The 17,435-nt window shown below is 39.3% G+C and overlaps 1 protein-coding gene across 2 annotated transcripts; it reads right to left on the bottom strand.

The window, feature by feature from the left end:
- Positions 1-844: 844 nt before the first annotated feature.
- lbr (lamin B receptor) lies at positions 845-16,779 on the bottom strand. 2 transcript variants are annotated; one of them, XM_018703381.1, is made up of 14 exons: positions 16,625-16,779; positions 12,215-12,389; positions 10,799-11,014; positions 10,000-10,098; positions 8,375-8,552; positions 7,865-8,061; positions 6,433-6,487; positions 5,708-5,902; positions 5,149-5,252; positions 4,681-4,806; positions 4,315-4,483; positions 4,038-4,118; positions 3,482-3,604; positions 845-2,812 (listed from the first exon to the last, which is right to left on the bottom strand). In XM_018703381.1, the coding sequence occupies exons 2-14, from the start codon at positions 12,383-12,385 to the stop codon at positions 2,652-2,654; spliced, it is 1,875 nt and encodes a 624-aa protein (XP_018558897.1). In that variant the 5' UTR covers positions 12,386-12,389; positions 16,625-16,779; the 3' UTR covers positions 845-2,651. The 2 variants fall into 2 exon arrangements, with proteins under 2 accessions (XP_018558897.1, XP_018558896.1); XM_018703380.2 differs by lacking the exon at positions 16,625-16,779 and adding an exon at positions 16,311-16,530.
- Between the last annotated feature and the right edge of the window lie 656 nt (positions 16,780-17,435).

Raw genomic sequence — 17,435 nt, 5'->3', positions numbered from 1 at the left:
ACCTTGAGCTGTGGACAAACTCAGTCAGTTTTAACAAGTTAATGCTAAATTAATACACACACACACATGTGTATATATATATATATATATATATATAGAGAGAGAGAGAGAGAGAGAGAGTAAACTTTCCCAGGGAGGCTGAGTAGTGTGAGTGTGAGTTGCACAGAAGTCCAACAACAAACCACCACTCAGGATCAGATCTGGGAGGCCGTTCCTCCCAATCACACCCCTCCAGGTTTCCCCATCGTTGCCCTGAGGCGTTGAAGTCCTCCAACAGAACTATGGAATCCCCAGTCGGCACCCTTTACAGGACACCACCCAGAGACTCCAAGAAGACCAGGTACTCCGGGCTGCTGTTCGGTGCATAAGCACACACAACAACACAGTAATCTGTGTTCCGATTAAGTCAAATCCATCAAAACACATGATCAAAGTTTCATCATTCAGCAGGACAACGATCTTAAACATACCGCCCAAGGAACCAAACAGCTTTCAGGTGCAGAGGTGGCCGAGTCATTCACTTGAACTCAGTCCAACTGAGCTGCATTCAGCTTGCGGGAGACCAGACTGTGGACAGAGACCACATGATAAATCAGCTCAAGGAGGCTCTGGGAGAGCATCAGCAGGGAAGTTACAAGAGTCTTCTGATGTTTCAGGGGTTGAAGATTTCAGACAGTCAGTAAAGGATTTTCCACAAAATGTTAAACATGATCATTTTGTTTAACTTCATGTGTATGTCCTCTAACACCACCTAAACTTTGGGCTGTGTTATAAGTTCTGTTTCACACTTCTCCCTGTATTAATGTAAACTTACTCAAATTAAAAGATTCTTGGCACTTCAATGTCATATTGATCGTTTTATTTCAAAATGAATTTGCTGAAGCACAAAGCCTGAAGAACAAAAAAGAAAAATGCATACTGTCCAAGTAGTTACAGTCTGGACTGTATATCAAAATACATCCAACTTATTGCTTCCCACTCACAGACTGCCAAACCAAGGAGAGAGGGTTACCACCATCAAGAAAACACTATCACCATAATGTGTCCTGAAGCATAAAGAATGGTGGCATCTAATGGATCAAACATTTCTTTCTCTGGTCAGGAAATGAGGGTAGCAGATCATAATACATTTTTTAATATATTTTGAAGAATTGCCCAGAGATGGCAAATCTAGCTGTAAACATAACTACAGTGGTCAAAAGTTAACTTAAAAACAAAATTAAAAAAATAAACAGCAACATTAAATATCTACTGAAACATCATTTTTTCACTACTTTCAATTCTTTTACTCAAAATGACATGATTTAAAAAATATGTATTTACAGGTTATTGAGTCAGCAAAGCATAAAAAATGCTACCTAAATATACTTATTGCTACTCATGTACTCATCTAAAGCTGCACAGGCATAAAAATACTTGTTTGGGTTTGCAAATGCACAGATTATAAATGCTAACACAGTCCACAGCTCTGTATGTTGTCACAGTCTAAACTTCATTAAAACAGTATGCATCATATGACATGGGTGGGTAAAGCTTATATAGGTAAAAACCAAATTCATGTGGCCATAGTGGGAAATCAACAACCAGTTCATGAGAGTACACTGCAGAAATACAGATGGTTTCATCAATTCTACAAAAATGCAAAAATGAAAGTAGGTGGGATTGCCCTTCTAAAAGTGTGACCAGTCTGTGATGTGGATAGGTGCTGCTGATCATTATGGCTGCTAACACTCATTTTCCTCTCTTCAGCAGTGACATCACACTCATAATTACACACACCGCCTCCCAGAGGACACAGAGGAGAGAGAGCTAGACAGTGAGTGAACCTGAGGTAGCAAAGCCAAATCAAATACACTTTGGAACTGATTAAAACAAAACTGCCTTACCATATTAGTGCATTTTTCTTGAAACCTCCGAAAATCATTTTACACTCTCAAGTGAAAACTATTTTTTTCTATAAAACTATACACAACAAAATTATTAAGACGAAACTCTTCTTCTTCTTCTAATTCAACTTTCTTACAAAGTTCTGGGTCCTGAGAAAGAACACAAGTCCTCGTTCCTGTGTACAGAAAGTTATTTTAAAAAAGTAGCATTCTTAATCCCATCCTTCACAATATACACAATCTGTAAAATTATAGTCTGAAGGTGTACTTACAAAAGTATTCATTATAGCCGAGATGATATTGTAATTTTGAACGTGGAAGCAAAGCGTAAAACTTTCCAAAACAAGTAAGTGGTGTGTTATTCTTTAAGTATTAAAACAAATGTGTATATACAAAAATATACATCCTAACATGACATTCCTAGCAGAGGCGTTTATTTTGTTTTCCCATTTTGTAAGATTTTAGAGTATATATTTCTTAAGGAAATTCTTTGAACAGTCCATAATACCAATTAGAATTAGAGTCTTTTTTTCTTCCATCTAAAACTTCAATGTAATGTAGCTTCTTCAGTCCAGAAAGATTTTTAAAATTCTTGGTTTAAACAAACAACGGGAAAAAAAAAAAAAAAAGATTCTAAAAAAAGTCAATTCAGTCACTTAGTCCATTCATATTTGTTTTTTTTTTGTTTGTTTGTTTTTGCGAGCCTTCACAGCCATGATATTGGGTCAAAAAAGGCCTCAGCTCAAGTGTCCAACATGAGGTTCCTCAGTAGACACGGGGAATGATCCGGTAGCGAACAGTTCGGCAGTACTCGTCCCACGCTGACCCGTACTTCCTCCTGCACTCACTCATGTCGCGGGAGTCTCTGTGCACAAGCAGTATGATGAAGTAGATCATGTAGTACCACGGCAGGAGGTGGCTGAAGCCTGAAGATGCAGATGGTGAAAGGACAAGGAGGACAGAGGAATATGGAATTAAAACAAAGTCTTTGTGCAGAGGCTTTTTATTCTGTTAAATAAGGTCATGTTCTGTGGAAGTTTTGTCATTACAAAGTTTATTTTGATCAGTGGACACATCTAATTGGTTATGCTAACCAGCTCTATTTGGAATTACAATGATTCACACAATAACCACAAAAACCAAGTAACCTCAAATCTCTACCTTAACCTCAACTTTCAATGGGCCCACAAGCATGATGTTAGGACGTGTGTTAGGACAGACCCGTTCATAGTGACATGAAAACAATACTCTGCTAGGAAACTTAAAATATCAAGAATTATAAATGGAGTTTGGTGTGTTTGTTACAGCAAAAGTGCCATTCAATGAGTGGGACTATGCAGTCTGAGTCGCATTCCTGTAATTACCACTTTTGGCAGCAGAGGCCGCTGTTGCTCAGCTAAAGTTACAAAGTGTAGCCCCCCCACTACCTATGAGGAGAGTCCTGCTTTAATGGGATAAGTGGCACTGATGTGATTGCCCTGGCTGTTATCAGTCTCTCAAATACTCACTGACAACACATGACAATAGACTGCTCCTTATCACACCATATTTTCATGTGTGAACCAGCCTTGGAGTATGGTTAAAGTGCAACTCACCACAGGGTAGGGACCAGGCCAGAGCCATGATGAGGTCTCCCAGGTAGTTCGGGTGGCGGACGACACCCCACCAGCCAGAGACCAGGAGACTCTTCCCTGTAGCTGTAGGGATCGTTTTCAGATCTGGAAATAACAGACAGTGTGAGGTTAGAGTGGAAAAAATACAGACTAAGAAATAGAAGGAAATAAAGTAGGAAATCAATCTGATCTTTAAACAATGTTTTGTATGGAACATTAATAAGAGTACCTGTTGTTTCAGTTAAACTGATTAATGATTATAACAGGTTTCTGTAAATGCCAAACTTTATCAGAGGTACTTAATTCCATCTCAGCTACTTACAGATAAACATTTTAACACTGAGTGTTCTCTAACAACATACTGCAGCTGGTTTCCATCACTATTAACAACCCAGTAACAGACATAACTCTGACATAAGAATAAGAACTAGAGAGCTTGAGTGTCAGTATCTCTAATGACTGTTCCACCTTCAGTAATTTTACTTTGGAGGGAAATAGAGAAAGACACAATTAGCATTACTCCTGCAAGTGAACTTACAAGACAGTTTTGGGTCTGATGGATTTCTCCTGAAGGCGTTCTTCTCAGAGTTGGATTTCCTGAAGATGTAGAAGCCAACGACTGAAAGACAGGGACCGAGAGAAAACGTTAGCATCAAACGCTACACATCTGGAAAGGTTCCATACATGTCCCATCTATTTTTACAACAAGTGAGACATAGAAGTCCTCCAACAGAACTATGGATAAAGCAACAAAAATGATCAGTAAATGGAGTTATGTGAACTCAATAATCCATCTTGGCTCTGCTCCTACTCACGTTTGAGTATGACGATGGCTGTCAGTGCTGGGAGGCTCAGCGGGTTGGGGTGGCTGACCAGGTAATAACTCTGCATGGTATAAGTGAAGGGAACCCACACCAGATCACCAAAAGCCAACATGAAGCCAAAACCATCATGCATCAAGTCCATAGTGGTCAGGATGGCTTCCTGAGGAGACAAAGACACATTCTGTCATTATTCATTTGGTCTGAACAAATTCTGTTTCATGAAGTGTGGTGGTTTTATAAGTTCTTTACCTGATCAAGCATCTCATTATGTGTTTTATCTAATTCCCTTTAGGTGTTATTTTTGAGAAAATGTCTTGGGTTGTAACACATTTTTATCTTGTGCTATGTTGAGCGTACCTCGTTCCAGAGGCCATCCACCACGTAAAGTAGCTGGAAGAGGTTCACAAGGATCATGGGGTTTGATGGTGCATCCAGACCTTGCTTCTTCATCTCAGCTAGCGCCATCGCAAAGTTGATCAAACACTGAACGATCAGAGACAGATAAAATCCATATTCATTACAAATGTTTCCCAGTTATCCAGAACAATTTGAGGAGACAAAGATGGAGACTTTCTTCAAATATTAACATTAAAGATGGTCAATGAGTTATACGACAGCTCTACAATTAGCAACTTACAAGTACATTTTGAAAATCAAGACATATCAGTCATTATATATAAGCAATTTTGACGTACAGTCATAGTAGCTTGCTATAACAATACAGAAAGGTTTGTTTTGCCTGTAATAATTATGATAACATCTTACTTTGAGTGCTCACAAAATGTACTTTTGAAACAAATGCTTTGGTGTCTCGTGACAACTCACCCAGCCTATCAGTCCAGGACGCATCTCACAGAAGAATTTCAGATCAAAGTCTTTGATGCGAGGATTGAGCTCACGTCCTTTGAAAAAGTCATAAACAACATTTCCTGGAGAAACAGGGAGAGAAAAGAAATCTGACAACTGTGCAAATTTAAAGCAGAAATCAATCTCATACATGTCCAACTGGTGCATGTACAGTCATAGCACCACGTGATGGTTCACATTACACGCAGTGGCAGAGACACAGCCACAGCCACAGCCACACAACATAAGAGGAGATTCTTCACAGTGAGTGAAAAAGACACAAGTTAGCAATTTAATTAATTTATAGGCCTCAAACACCTGTGAGGCTAAAGTAAACCACAGAGGAATAACCACAAAAACAGTTTGTAGCAACACTTAAAACACCATCACCCCACTGAACACGCCCAAGTTAAAGAAGATATTAAAGACGAGTTGTAAAAATGTTTGAGTATGTTGTCAGAAAATTGCAATTGGTGCATCTCTAAAAACAGGCACAGCAGATAGTATCTGATCAGTAACTCTGGATCTTGCTGCTTACCAGAGTTCCCTCCCAGTGCCAGCTGCTCTGGGGAAGTGTAGCGAGAGCGGACGTACAGGTAGACGCTTAGAAGGACGGAGATGAGGAAGGAGGCCACAGCTAGCTGCAGGAAATGGCTGTGGATGTAGGTGAGGTCAACACCCTGGTACACTGCTGCTGCCACTGCCACAGCACTCACCACAATGGCAAAGAAACCTGTTAGGACACAGAGCCGTTTGGAGAAACACATGGAGAAACAGAGAGAGAGAGGGAAAAAAGATGAAATGTAGGAGACAAAAAGCAAACTGCTTGAAATTCTATTAAAACAACAAAGAGACAAAGTATAAAAATATATACACTAGTTTGGCAGTTTATTAGGTACATCTAGCGAAAACTGATGAAGTCTAACACATCAGCCCTGTGATAAATCCTTTTACCATGGAGTTTCTAATGTTCACTTTGTGCTGAAACTGTTTCAAAGGGTTGTCAAATTAGTGTGTAACGTAAAATATGACAGCAAATCATGTCTCCTTAATGATGATAACTTAATGCTCCAAAGTGTATAGTGATCAGTTTACAGTAATAGATGAGCTGGCACTTCACAATTAGTAGCCAAACATCAGGTAATGTAGTGAAAACAGGTGGTGCTTCCATATGCACTTAATGCCACAAACAAAATGAAATCATTAGTTAAACTAAGGGTTAAAGTGCCTCTGTTACAGGGAAATTACCTCACACAGTCTTACCATTGGTTCTGTACTTCAGCCTCTCCCCAGACCTCAGTGGCATGCCCTCACTCAACTACAGAGAGAAACAGAGAAAATAACAATGGAATTTACAGCCGACAAAGTACATTTTCATTCAGTGGAGAAGTAGTCTACTGATCAGGACATTTTGCTCACAAGCTTCCCTGAAAGATTTCAATCCATTTTAAACATCAGGTCAATTTTTTATTGTAAAGATCAACAAGAGGATCTCACTTTAATACTGTAGTGATTTTTGAATGGGAGTAGGACACTGAGGATGAAAGACCCACAGCTTTTTATCTGGTGTTAGAAGAAAACAGCACTTCAACTGAAAAACTAAACACAGAAAATGTAATTTGAGTGTATAGAGTTCATCATTTGGGTGAGCAGAGAGTAATCTCAGTTAGTTCAAGATATTAGGAGGAAGAGATGACCCAGGAGACAAACATCAAGAGCTTGCTTCATCCTGTGGAGTATCTCATTAACTGCTATTCCTGATAATTAATCCAATTTGTGTCTCATGCCAGAGCTATTAAACTGAAAAAGTCATGTGCCAGTTCACATGACTTTCCTGTACAGTAAATAGTACAAACTGAGTACAGACCTGGTCGACTCAACATTTCTACTTGCCCTCAAACACATGTGGACACGCTTCCACTACCACCAACAGGGTTATGCATATGTGGATATGTTCTACACGTGTGCAAAAAAAAAAAAAAAAAGCATCCTTTTGTTTGTTATAGCTGGCTGGGCAACATGGAAATGTTTAAAAAAAAAAAAAAAAAAAAAAAAGGATAATTTTGTGTGCAACTGCTTAAAAAGTGCTATAGGCATGTTTTTCCTTTCACTACATAGCCAACATTAGCATTAACAGCTGTTTACTTACTAGTCTAGAAGAAATGTTGGGTGTTCAGCATCAAACGTCATTCCTTTACTCACCAAGAGTAAAGCAGTGGAACAACTGAAATTAGCATGCTAACCAGGTAGCTGCAGCCCGTCCTAACTCTACCGTTTTGTAATAGTGAGTCATTGTAGCGTCCAGTCTACCCTCTGTCCAACATGGGTGGATGAGGAAGTAAAGCTGCCCAGAGGGTGTATTCTAACGTCCTGTTTCGTAAATGCAGCAATGGCTGAAGCTCTTGTTAAGTAAACTGCTGTAAATGCTAATGTTGGCTCTGTGCCAATGGCAAAAATGTACATATAGCGCAATAAGAGCAGGACAGAAGACGGAAAATAAACAATATATACGTTCAGTGCATGAAACAAGCATCCAGTTTACTTGTCTGGTGCATTTGCAGTCTGTGTGCTCTCAGTGGATCCAAACCTTTGGGTTACATGCAGAAACCCGCAGACTGAGGGAGACTAGCCCAGAAATACTGTATGGAGATGTTACACACTATTGCATGTAGGGTTCTCAGATCTTCTAACTCACCTTTCCAACAGGCAGGATGTAGAGCACAGCCTGGAATAAGATCCAGAGGATGACAAAGCCAAAGGCCTGGACATCCAAGAGGGCTTCAAGAGGGGGCAGAGGAGGAGGGAAGTTGGTCAGGCTGGGATCCTCCAGGTTGACTTGGAGAACCAGGAAGAGAACCCAGGCTGGCAGAAAGAGCAGCCAGAAGTATGCTCCTGGAGGAAGGAAATCACACATCACAGATACTAATAGTTTATGATAGCACAGAATTCATACTGTTCTCATAACACCATGGGTTCATGCTACATTCTGTTTGTTTAGGTATCCCAGTGATTACATGAAATGATGAATATACATAAATGATAAACATAAATATGACTCATTACATTTTTGTGCTCGTAATCAATAACTGAGTTGTACAAAGTTGTAATCTGTCTGGCCATAAATTAAACTCTGGAAGACTCTGGTGCCCCAGGCTACTAGCTGCATGAGACATGAACTTGATTTCCTGTCCATGCTGTAACCCACCTAACTTCCCTCCAAAGTCAAGTGGGGTAGAGAGGGTGGCAGTAAGAGTTGCAGCCATCTTGGCTGCCACCTCCTCCTGTTGCTCTGGTTCAGCTGCAGCAGGTTTGGCACCTCCATCGTCCTTCCTGCGGCGCAGATTGTAACGGGCCGGCTCTGCCTCTACCTTTGCTTCGGACGTCTGAAGAAAGATTTAGGCTTCTTTAGTATTTTGGATTATTAAAATCATACAATTAAAACTCAAAAGTTGCACAAAATGTGGGGGTGCAATTTCAAAGTTCTTGCACACAATTAAGACTTAGTGACAACAACAGCAAATCAAAAACAACTGATTAGAAAACTAAGAATCTCACACATTGTGCATCAGTTAACCTCACTTTATTGATGATGTTTCAGTTCTCAGATCTTTGTCAAGTAAAGTTTATGAAGACTGAGGACTGAAACAGCAATAATATAGGGAGTAAAAATTGTAGTAAATAAAAAATCATATGTGTTTAGTCCACAATTATATGAAATATAAGTGGCAGTTAATTATTTAGACAAACTTTCTCTGCTTTTAAGTGGGCTTATTCATAATATTTGAAACATGTGTTGGTATTACTGGTCTTGAGTAATAAGCCATCAGATCAGATTTCTTAATACACAAATTAAACATGTGCTAAGATGCAATTTTATCTGAAAGTATGAGCCAAAGAGATCTCATCATCCATTAATTAACAGCTACTGGGGACTTGAGTTACTGAAACTTTTTTGGTCAGTCACCCTCTCCACTTTACTCAAAAAGTTTTTTTTTTTTCTTTTTGAATTTTTTAATCTGTTCATGAAGTGACCTTGACAGTTAACCTTTTCTGTTATCTGAAAGAAATACTTTCCCAAAGCTAGGAAGGAGTTCCACGTTTTCCTACAGAAATCTTCCTATTGAAGGTAGTTCTATCCAGGACTAAAGGTCACATAACCACCAACAATGACTTTAGCTAGCTGAATCCAAGTCTCAAATCCTTCTCAGGGCCCAGATAAGAACAAAGAAGAAGCTTCAGTGTCTATCATTGTAAGACTTTGTCTACATGTAGGACCCTGCAAAGCTGTGAGAAAATTCCAGAAAATCCCAAAAGCAGGGAGAGTAAAGAGGAGACACGTGCTTGTATGACATGTGACTGACCAACTGAAGCATGATCTTGTGGGTGGGAGCCTCTCACAGCACCCCCAACATGCGTACATCATGACATTCCATTAGCTTTAACCAGCCTCAAAGCCCATTCAATATCAGAAGCAAGTGTGCCTGGAACACAAGGTTTTTTTTTTTTTGTTTGTTTTTTTGTATATTGTTGTAATACCATCTACCTTTTATGTAAAACTCATTTCAATTCAAGAAAGATACAGAGATAAAAAAGCTGGAATAAAAACAGGCATAAATGCTTTCCAAACACACAAACAGACTTTTTCCTGAGTGTGTTGGATGGATTTGTTTTGTGTACACATGTGCATTGACAGTAGCTGGGCAATGTCACTGTAAACTATCACTGGATAATTGTACCACTCATTTAAGAAAATACACTTTTCCACAATGTGACACTTTCAAGTTCTCGACAGTTTTCCACAGTTTTCTTTAATTACAAGATAGAACTCACCTCATTTACTTTGTTAGCCATGTTATTTTCCTCTTTTTGTTTCTCTTCTTTCTTTTCATGTTTATTGTTGCTATTGTTCTCAGCTGCCTTTGTCTGTTGCTGCCCATCAAACAATGGAGGGAGATTGATGGAGATGGAGACAAAAAGGGGGGAAAAAACAACGTGAGGACCAGACACGGGGAACGTGGACTGTGTTATGCTTAAAATCCAAAATCAGAGAGAAAGTAACAGACACGTTTTCTCACAATGACAAGGTACTGATGATTTAGGACAGCTGACGATGAATTTCACACTACCAGACAATTGCATGCCTTCTTAAAATCAATTAATTGCACAACTTTAATTAGTTGTACCTGACCAAGACTTTTAACAGGGAATTATTTGTTATGTCTCATCTACAGTGACATTTCTGTGTTTCCATCTTCTTAATGGAATTGTAATGAATTAATTGGCTCCAGCGCCCCAGTGACCCTTAAGCATAAGTGGTATAGATAGTAGATGGATGGATGGACGTAATTGATTACCAAAAAGCCACAAGGATAGTCTTTACTGTCTTTGTGATTACAGTATTTAGTGGGCCCAAACACAGTTTCAACTGACTGCTGTATCCAGGATATTTTGTATGGCCACATTAGTCTGTAACAGTCATTCAAAACAGTATAGTGAAATGACAGTGACCACACATCTTCGTAAATACAGTTTGCTAAGTATTGGAAATAAAGAGACGCACATTCTTTCTGATGATATCCTCCTGTTTCCTCCAGCATCATTTGCACTCAGAGTGAGAAATGGCACTTACCAGGGGGCTGAGTCTAACTTCCAATGTATCCTTCAGTTTTGTGTCCCTACGAGAAGGCGGCACGCTGTCTGTTATAGCTGCAGCAGCGACAACCGCCGCTGTACGAGAGGACGAGCGTCGCGTTGTCCTTGCTGGGGAGCGGGACCGGCTGCGACGACGGCCTGGTGATCGAGAACGGGAGCGGGACCGTGAGCGGGTCTGGAAACCAGCAGCACTCTGAAGAAAAACACCAATTGAAACATAGGAAAAGATTTCAACCACTTGCAACAGTCACTGATAGTTTGTTTTGGAGCTGAACTACAAAGAGAAATGCTGAAATGAGATACTAAAAATACATTTAGCTAATGCATTTTTATATGCATAAAAAGTATGTATAGCAGGGCCCCAGACTAAATTTTTCCTCTTGTAGCACTGGTGCTTCTTACTAAAAATTTTAGGAGCACCAGCCCAAAAGTTAGGAGGACTGCTTAAATCGACATTCGATGCAACATATTCCATTTTTTTTCCCATGTTTACTATATTACTAATAAATGTTTTGGTAATAAACAGACAAGTGCTTGTTTTAATTTGAAGGGAAAAGTATTAAAATCTACATGAATGAGAAATAAAGTAATCCTTCTCATTTTTAAGAGTGATTGCAATGTGTGCAATAAAAAACCCCCCACAAAATATCACTGGTTAAATCAAGTGATACAGTGAAGTGATCTGAACAGTGATTTGACAGGGCGAAGCCACAAACCAGCTGTAGAGATGGCTATCACCACATTTTGCATAACAGTAAAATCACTGTAACTCAATACCTCACTGGAAAGAAATCTAAAATGTCAAGTGCTGGTTTGTCTTATCAAAGTTTTTCAGGAATTTGCCACATTTTAAGATTAGCGGTAAACTAACCAGTTAGATTACATACAGATAGCACACACTGAGAATGCAGCTTCCACCACAGATAGAGAGGACAGAGGAGCAGCCATTATAAATAAAACAGTGTTTAGGTAACACTGGACACTTGGGGGAATATCTGCAAGTTGCACAGGTACTCCTACCCGTAAAATTTAGTCGCATTGCTTCCAAAAATGGTTGCAAAATGCAACTAATTGGTCACAATCTGGAGCCCTGTATACATAACAAAGAAACTTTTACAGAGCAGGGTCAAGAAACGTTCTCCACCATGCCTCTGCTGTTGAATGGCATGTCTCCAAATTTGATAATCAAGCCATATGTCATATGCTTTAGTTATTAAGTCAACAACTAAGTTTGAGCTGACTTTAATATAATCTTTTATATGACTTTGTTAACTGACAATCTTTATAGCTGACAACCTAAAGAACTAACCTGAACATAGAAATAAACCAAACTGCTTAACACAAAACTGTTTACATTGAGACTGTGTGAAGACAGAGAGAAGTTTGGTCTTACCTTGATGTCTTGCTCCTTAAGCTCCAGCTCAGTACCATCCTTGTAGATCACAGTGTAGAGCTGACTTTTGGCATCAAAGCGCAGCACCTTCACTTCGTAGTACAGGCTGCTGCCGGGCCAGCGGCCCATCACTGTGTCCCCTCTCTGGTATTTCACAGTAGGCATCTTCATTGACCTGAAAAATAGTCAGACACAAGAGATAAAGCATAAGAGTAGAAGAGCAGGGAAGAGAAAGTGAAAGAGGGAGGGCAAGAGATAAAGGAGAGCAAAGATGTGAGAGCAGACAGACAGAAGACAAGAGAAAAAGTAGGAAAATGTAGGATGGGAAACAGAGGAGGGTTTACTGAATTGATCAAAATCTGTGTAAACTGGGTGCTTCACTTCACTGCAAATTTTATTTGCCAGTGTTAAGTACAGTGAAGAGGGATAATATAAAACAATGACAGACACTGTCACTACACCCGGCCTTTCTATCACTAGAATCCACAGCAAGAGCTTAAACTTCAACAACTTGCCTGAATGACAATGATAGAGGCATCTCAAAATTTCAGGCACAGGGTGAGGATTGGAGCAAGTAGGTACAGAAGACCTTACCACAACATGGCCACAATATAACACACAGCTACATTAACAGTCCGGAGCAAAACCCCTGGGGAAAGTCAACTGAACATGCTTTGCTAATTTAATTGTGTTTGTTGATGTGTGAAACTAAATTGGCAGATGTGTGATGCAGCAAGGTGGTCATACTTTCACTAAAAACACAACAGTTAAAATACTATTTTTGTCAACCACCTGTCCTGCTAAATGTCCACGATGAAGATTCTCAACCTGCTTTAGAGTTGTTTGGAATCCTCTACTACTACCCCTACTCTTCTCATTTGTTTTTTGTTTTGTTTTGGTTTTTTGTTTTTGTTTGTTTTGTTTTTGCTATGGTTTTCTTGTCTATTTTGTATTTTCTACTGTCAAATGGTTTATTTAGAGAGTACTTATCTATAGACCAATTTCTGTATATTTCTTATACATCTGTATTCTTTGTGCTCCTGTATTATTGGGTTTTGATGTTTATGTTGGAGTTTCATTTCACCCATTTCATTGATGTTTCTGATGTTTCCTCTTTGGGAAAATATGTCCTACTTTATATTGTTTACTGTATGTACATGCATACATGCATGTATTTTGTAATATTATATTTTTGTAATTATTTTGACACTAACGGTCTTGTGAGGCTTTACATATGATGTGACTTGCTTTGCTTTAAGTTTCGAGGAAGGCACACTAGTGCAGAAATCTACAGATCAGCTTATGGAATAAAGTCTATGCTGCAACCGTCAACATGTTGCTGCCTCTTTGAACAGTGTATTCACACCTCCTTAAAGTTTTGAGTGGGTTAGCTAACAAATTATCACAGTATTTGAGGTCAACTGCTCTGAAATCTGAACTACAACATTTAAATATCTATTTTTAATTTAAATCATGAGAGTATCAACCACCACCTCTATCTGTTCTGCTTTTATGCAGGTTTATGTGTCTGTGTTTAAACATCACATCAAACTGTACACCTTCTTAGTTTACAACCATACCAACATTTTGAGAGGCCAGGAAACCTACATAAGCAAACTCCTAGTACTATGCAGCACTGGACACAATGAGGTGGGCCAGGCAAGGTCAGCATTATGGAACATTAGTGACCAGGGAGGCTCAGTGTCTAGAAAACCACCACACTACTGCAGAACTGCTGACAGGTCTGTCCCTGCTAGGTTTACCCAAAGCTGTCTGTCTGAAAAAGTTGTGCCATTCAAGTCACAGCCAACCAGGCAAGGGGTTTTAGGCCAGCTACTAATGATAGTGTACTTCACTGTGGTTGTGGCTGTTAAGTTTGCCAACTCTAGCAGCCAGTTTGAGGATGCTATAAAATTTAGCTAGGCTCATAAAATGGAGATAACGACTGGTCGGTTTGACTACTGTACAGTCATTGAATTCTGTGGACCAATATGAAATTCTTCCACTCTGTAGAAACAGCACTTAAATAACTACCAGCTGAAAAGCAATTAAATGTGAAGTCAAACTACCAACATACTTAAACACAGCTCATTCATAAGAGTCTATATTAACACAGACAAATGACAAGTTTCTGTTAATCTTGTTAGTCTGAAATGCATTTCCATCTCATCTTGCCACTGCCAGCAAGAACACAGAGGAAGCATTACAATATGTTGATTTAGTATCACTTTAACAACAAATCAGGTTACTGGAAGGATGCAAGCTCTGACTTTAACATATTCGGCACAACTGACTTTGGTTCCAGCAAAGCAAATTTTAGCCACATACCATATTGACAGCCTCCTGTCAGCAGCCTTGCTAATTAAAATTCCAGTGGTTAACACAGCACTGTGCTTCAGTAAATGGCAGGTAGAACACAGAAACTATTTTGATGTTTACTTTGTTGTTCAGGGTGTGCTTTTTGCCCTTCATTGTCCACCTGGAATTTTAAATAAAGCTACAGACTTTACAGCTAAACCTGACAACATGAGTTTGTTGACTACTAAACCACTCTGCTGTATTTTAAAGTCCAACCTCTAGTCCACTTGTAACTGATATAATCCTGAAAAACACAAAAATCCAACACACCTGAGTGAAAACACCTCAGTAAAAACACACCCAAAGTAAGTCCCTGTGCTGCTCTCCAGGCTTGTCTTCCCAGTTTCATATGGGATGTGGAAGTCAGGGCTGAATCGTGACTGATGAGAGTTTCCCATCAGACCTGAGACTGAACTGATGACAGGATCCGACTCTAACGTGGGTGGAGTTTTTAAACATAAGTCATGCAGACATCCTCCCTTTGAGCTGAAAGCTCCACCAAGTATGCAATTTCCTTTAAAATGTAACGTGTGAATTAAATTGTAAACTCCCACTAAAGATGCGTTAACCTGTTGAGTTAACACAGCAGCATCATGTTATTTAACTTGCATATGGGTAAGACAGCCAACACCGTTTTCTTGGGTGCGCAAAGGAAAAGGCGCAGCTAACTCATAACATAAACTTCACTTCTATATTGATGCGCCATCCAGTGAGAATTAATCAGCTGTAAAGTCGCAAAATCCACGAAGGTGATATTATTGTGTTTTAAGTGTACTTTAGTCCTCAAAGTCCCATAGAAAATCGCCGAGATGGGCATACGCGCTGCTCTTAAACGGGAATGGGCTAATTCACCAGACATACATTTGTAAAACTAGCTCATCCTTAATGTGTTTTCTCTTGCCAGACTGACAAATATTGATGGACAACACTAACGATTAAGCATAAATTTCACCACTGTATCGCTTGGCCAAGTGAATTTTCATGTGTTGCGTTTTCTTCTCCTCATTATGGTGCACTAAACTGTAACTGGCCCATGACTGTCCCTTGAGGTCGGAGGGCCAGCGGTACTTGACGGTTGGTGAAAGCCGCAATTGTAGTCTGCGTTTTACCCGAAGGGCCACAAGGGGCAATAATGAGCCCACACCACAATCGAAAACAAACGACGACAAGTGACACAAAGATGACATTTATGCCTTATCGGAAGAGTTTTCAAACAGCTCTTTTCCGTATCACAAGAGAAAGGACTTTAAGGCTCAGGGTGACTGGTTTGGCTTTGTAAATTTACGTCTGGTAAACTTCTCTGCCTCGGTTTAAGAGAGGTACACAATCGCCTCCCAGCGCTTTAACGTTTAACTCTTAGGAACATAAAGTTAATACATGTTCCTGCTCGACACATGAATGGGACTTTATTTTGTCTTTCTAAATAATAGTATTTTATTTATGCAGAAACTCAGTTATAATGTATAAGAGCTGTTTCTTTAACGAAATGCGGCTAACGATAGCGTTGTTAACTCGAAGGAGGGAAAACGTCATGCATTCAAACAGTGTTGGTGAGGAAACCAAACGCATCCGCCAAAGAGACCCATTAAGGCAAATGAATAAGTTAGACAGGACTACATTTAGTGACGGTATCCCAGCAAACACTTCTAAAATACACGGTGCGCAGGCAGCTGAATAGCCAACAGGGCTAATGTTAGCGTTACAGTCTCATAAAGATTGAGTTTAACTTTGTACGTACCGTCGAATTTCTATCATATGGTTGCGTATCGTTAATCTGGATGTTGACGAATAGCACGTCCAACGGCACAGTTTACGTCGCAGTGCTGCTGGCCAGCACTATAAAGCATTTCTGACAAAACTATGAGATAATAAGGGGAAATGTTGTCAGCATAAACAAGTTAAGATTCCAGGAACTAGTCCGAGCCTGCAGTACCGTTATGCAGCAGCCTGAGTTAGCTTCGGCTAAGCACCACCAGTTTCCTAACAAAGAGAAACCATAAAGCGATTTGCTAATTTGCATCATAAACATAGGCGATGACCGGATGTACTTACCTCGGTATTATGCGAATAATTCCAGTGAGTGAAAGTAATAGAATATCCCTTCAAAAGATGAGGAATTAATAAATTTATTTTATATTTTAAAAACGAACTCCGCTAACGTTTGACGTAGAGCTCGTTCTCCCTCCCTTTCTGGGCAAAATCCACCAGTGACCAGGAAGGCGCGAAGCCTGTTGATTGGCTATCTTAGCGTTCATTTCAAACAGTTCTGCAATTTCATTGGTTGCCCGTGGATTTTAGTTCAATTGGGATTGGTTTTGAGGGAGTCACGACTACTTTGTTTACCGGTGTCAAATTACTGTTAGACAAAATGGTAGAAAGGTAGAAGTGGCAGAGTCATATCATACAATAAACATTATATATGATAGAAACACCTTTTGCTTCATAATTCATCTATTTTCATAAAACATTTCTAATACTTCAGAGACTATAATGGAATTATGAAATAATTCATATTGAAATTAACATAATAAGAAAATATCAAATATAAATCCACATTAATGTATTAAATAAATACCAAGACCACATATTAATATAACATTGCATAATATTAATAATTACTAATGTAGCCCGCTATAAAAACAAGAACCTGCTGAATAAAATCTTGCCCAGTTCAGTCAGTTTGCATCTATTCTTGCATTTTATGTGTTTAGTATTCCTTTCTCTAAGTGCGTACAAAAATGACCCAAAAAAAGTGGAAAGTTTGTGATTTATATATTTCTATGGATGAGCTCTTATCATAAGTGGTAATACTCCTTGAAGCTCTGAGGACAGATGCATGCCCATTAAATAACACGGTGTCAGT

This window comes from Lates calcarifer, linkage group LG7_1 (genome assembly GCF_001640805.2).
Source record: "Lates calcarifer isolate ASB-BC8 linkage group LG7_1, TLL_Latcal_v3, whole genome shotgun sequence".
Taxonomy (NCBI): Eukaryota; Metazoa; Chordata; class Actinopteri; family Centropomidae; genus Lates; species Lates calcarifer.
The sequence above is the reverse complement of the archived record's forward strand: the minus strand, read 5'-3'. Positions and strand labels throughout refer to the sequence as shown.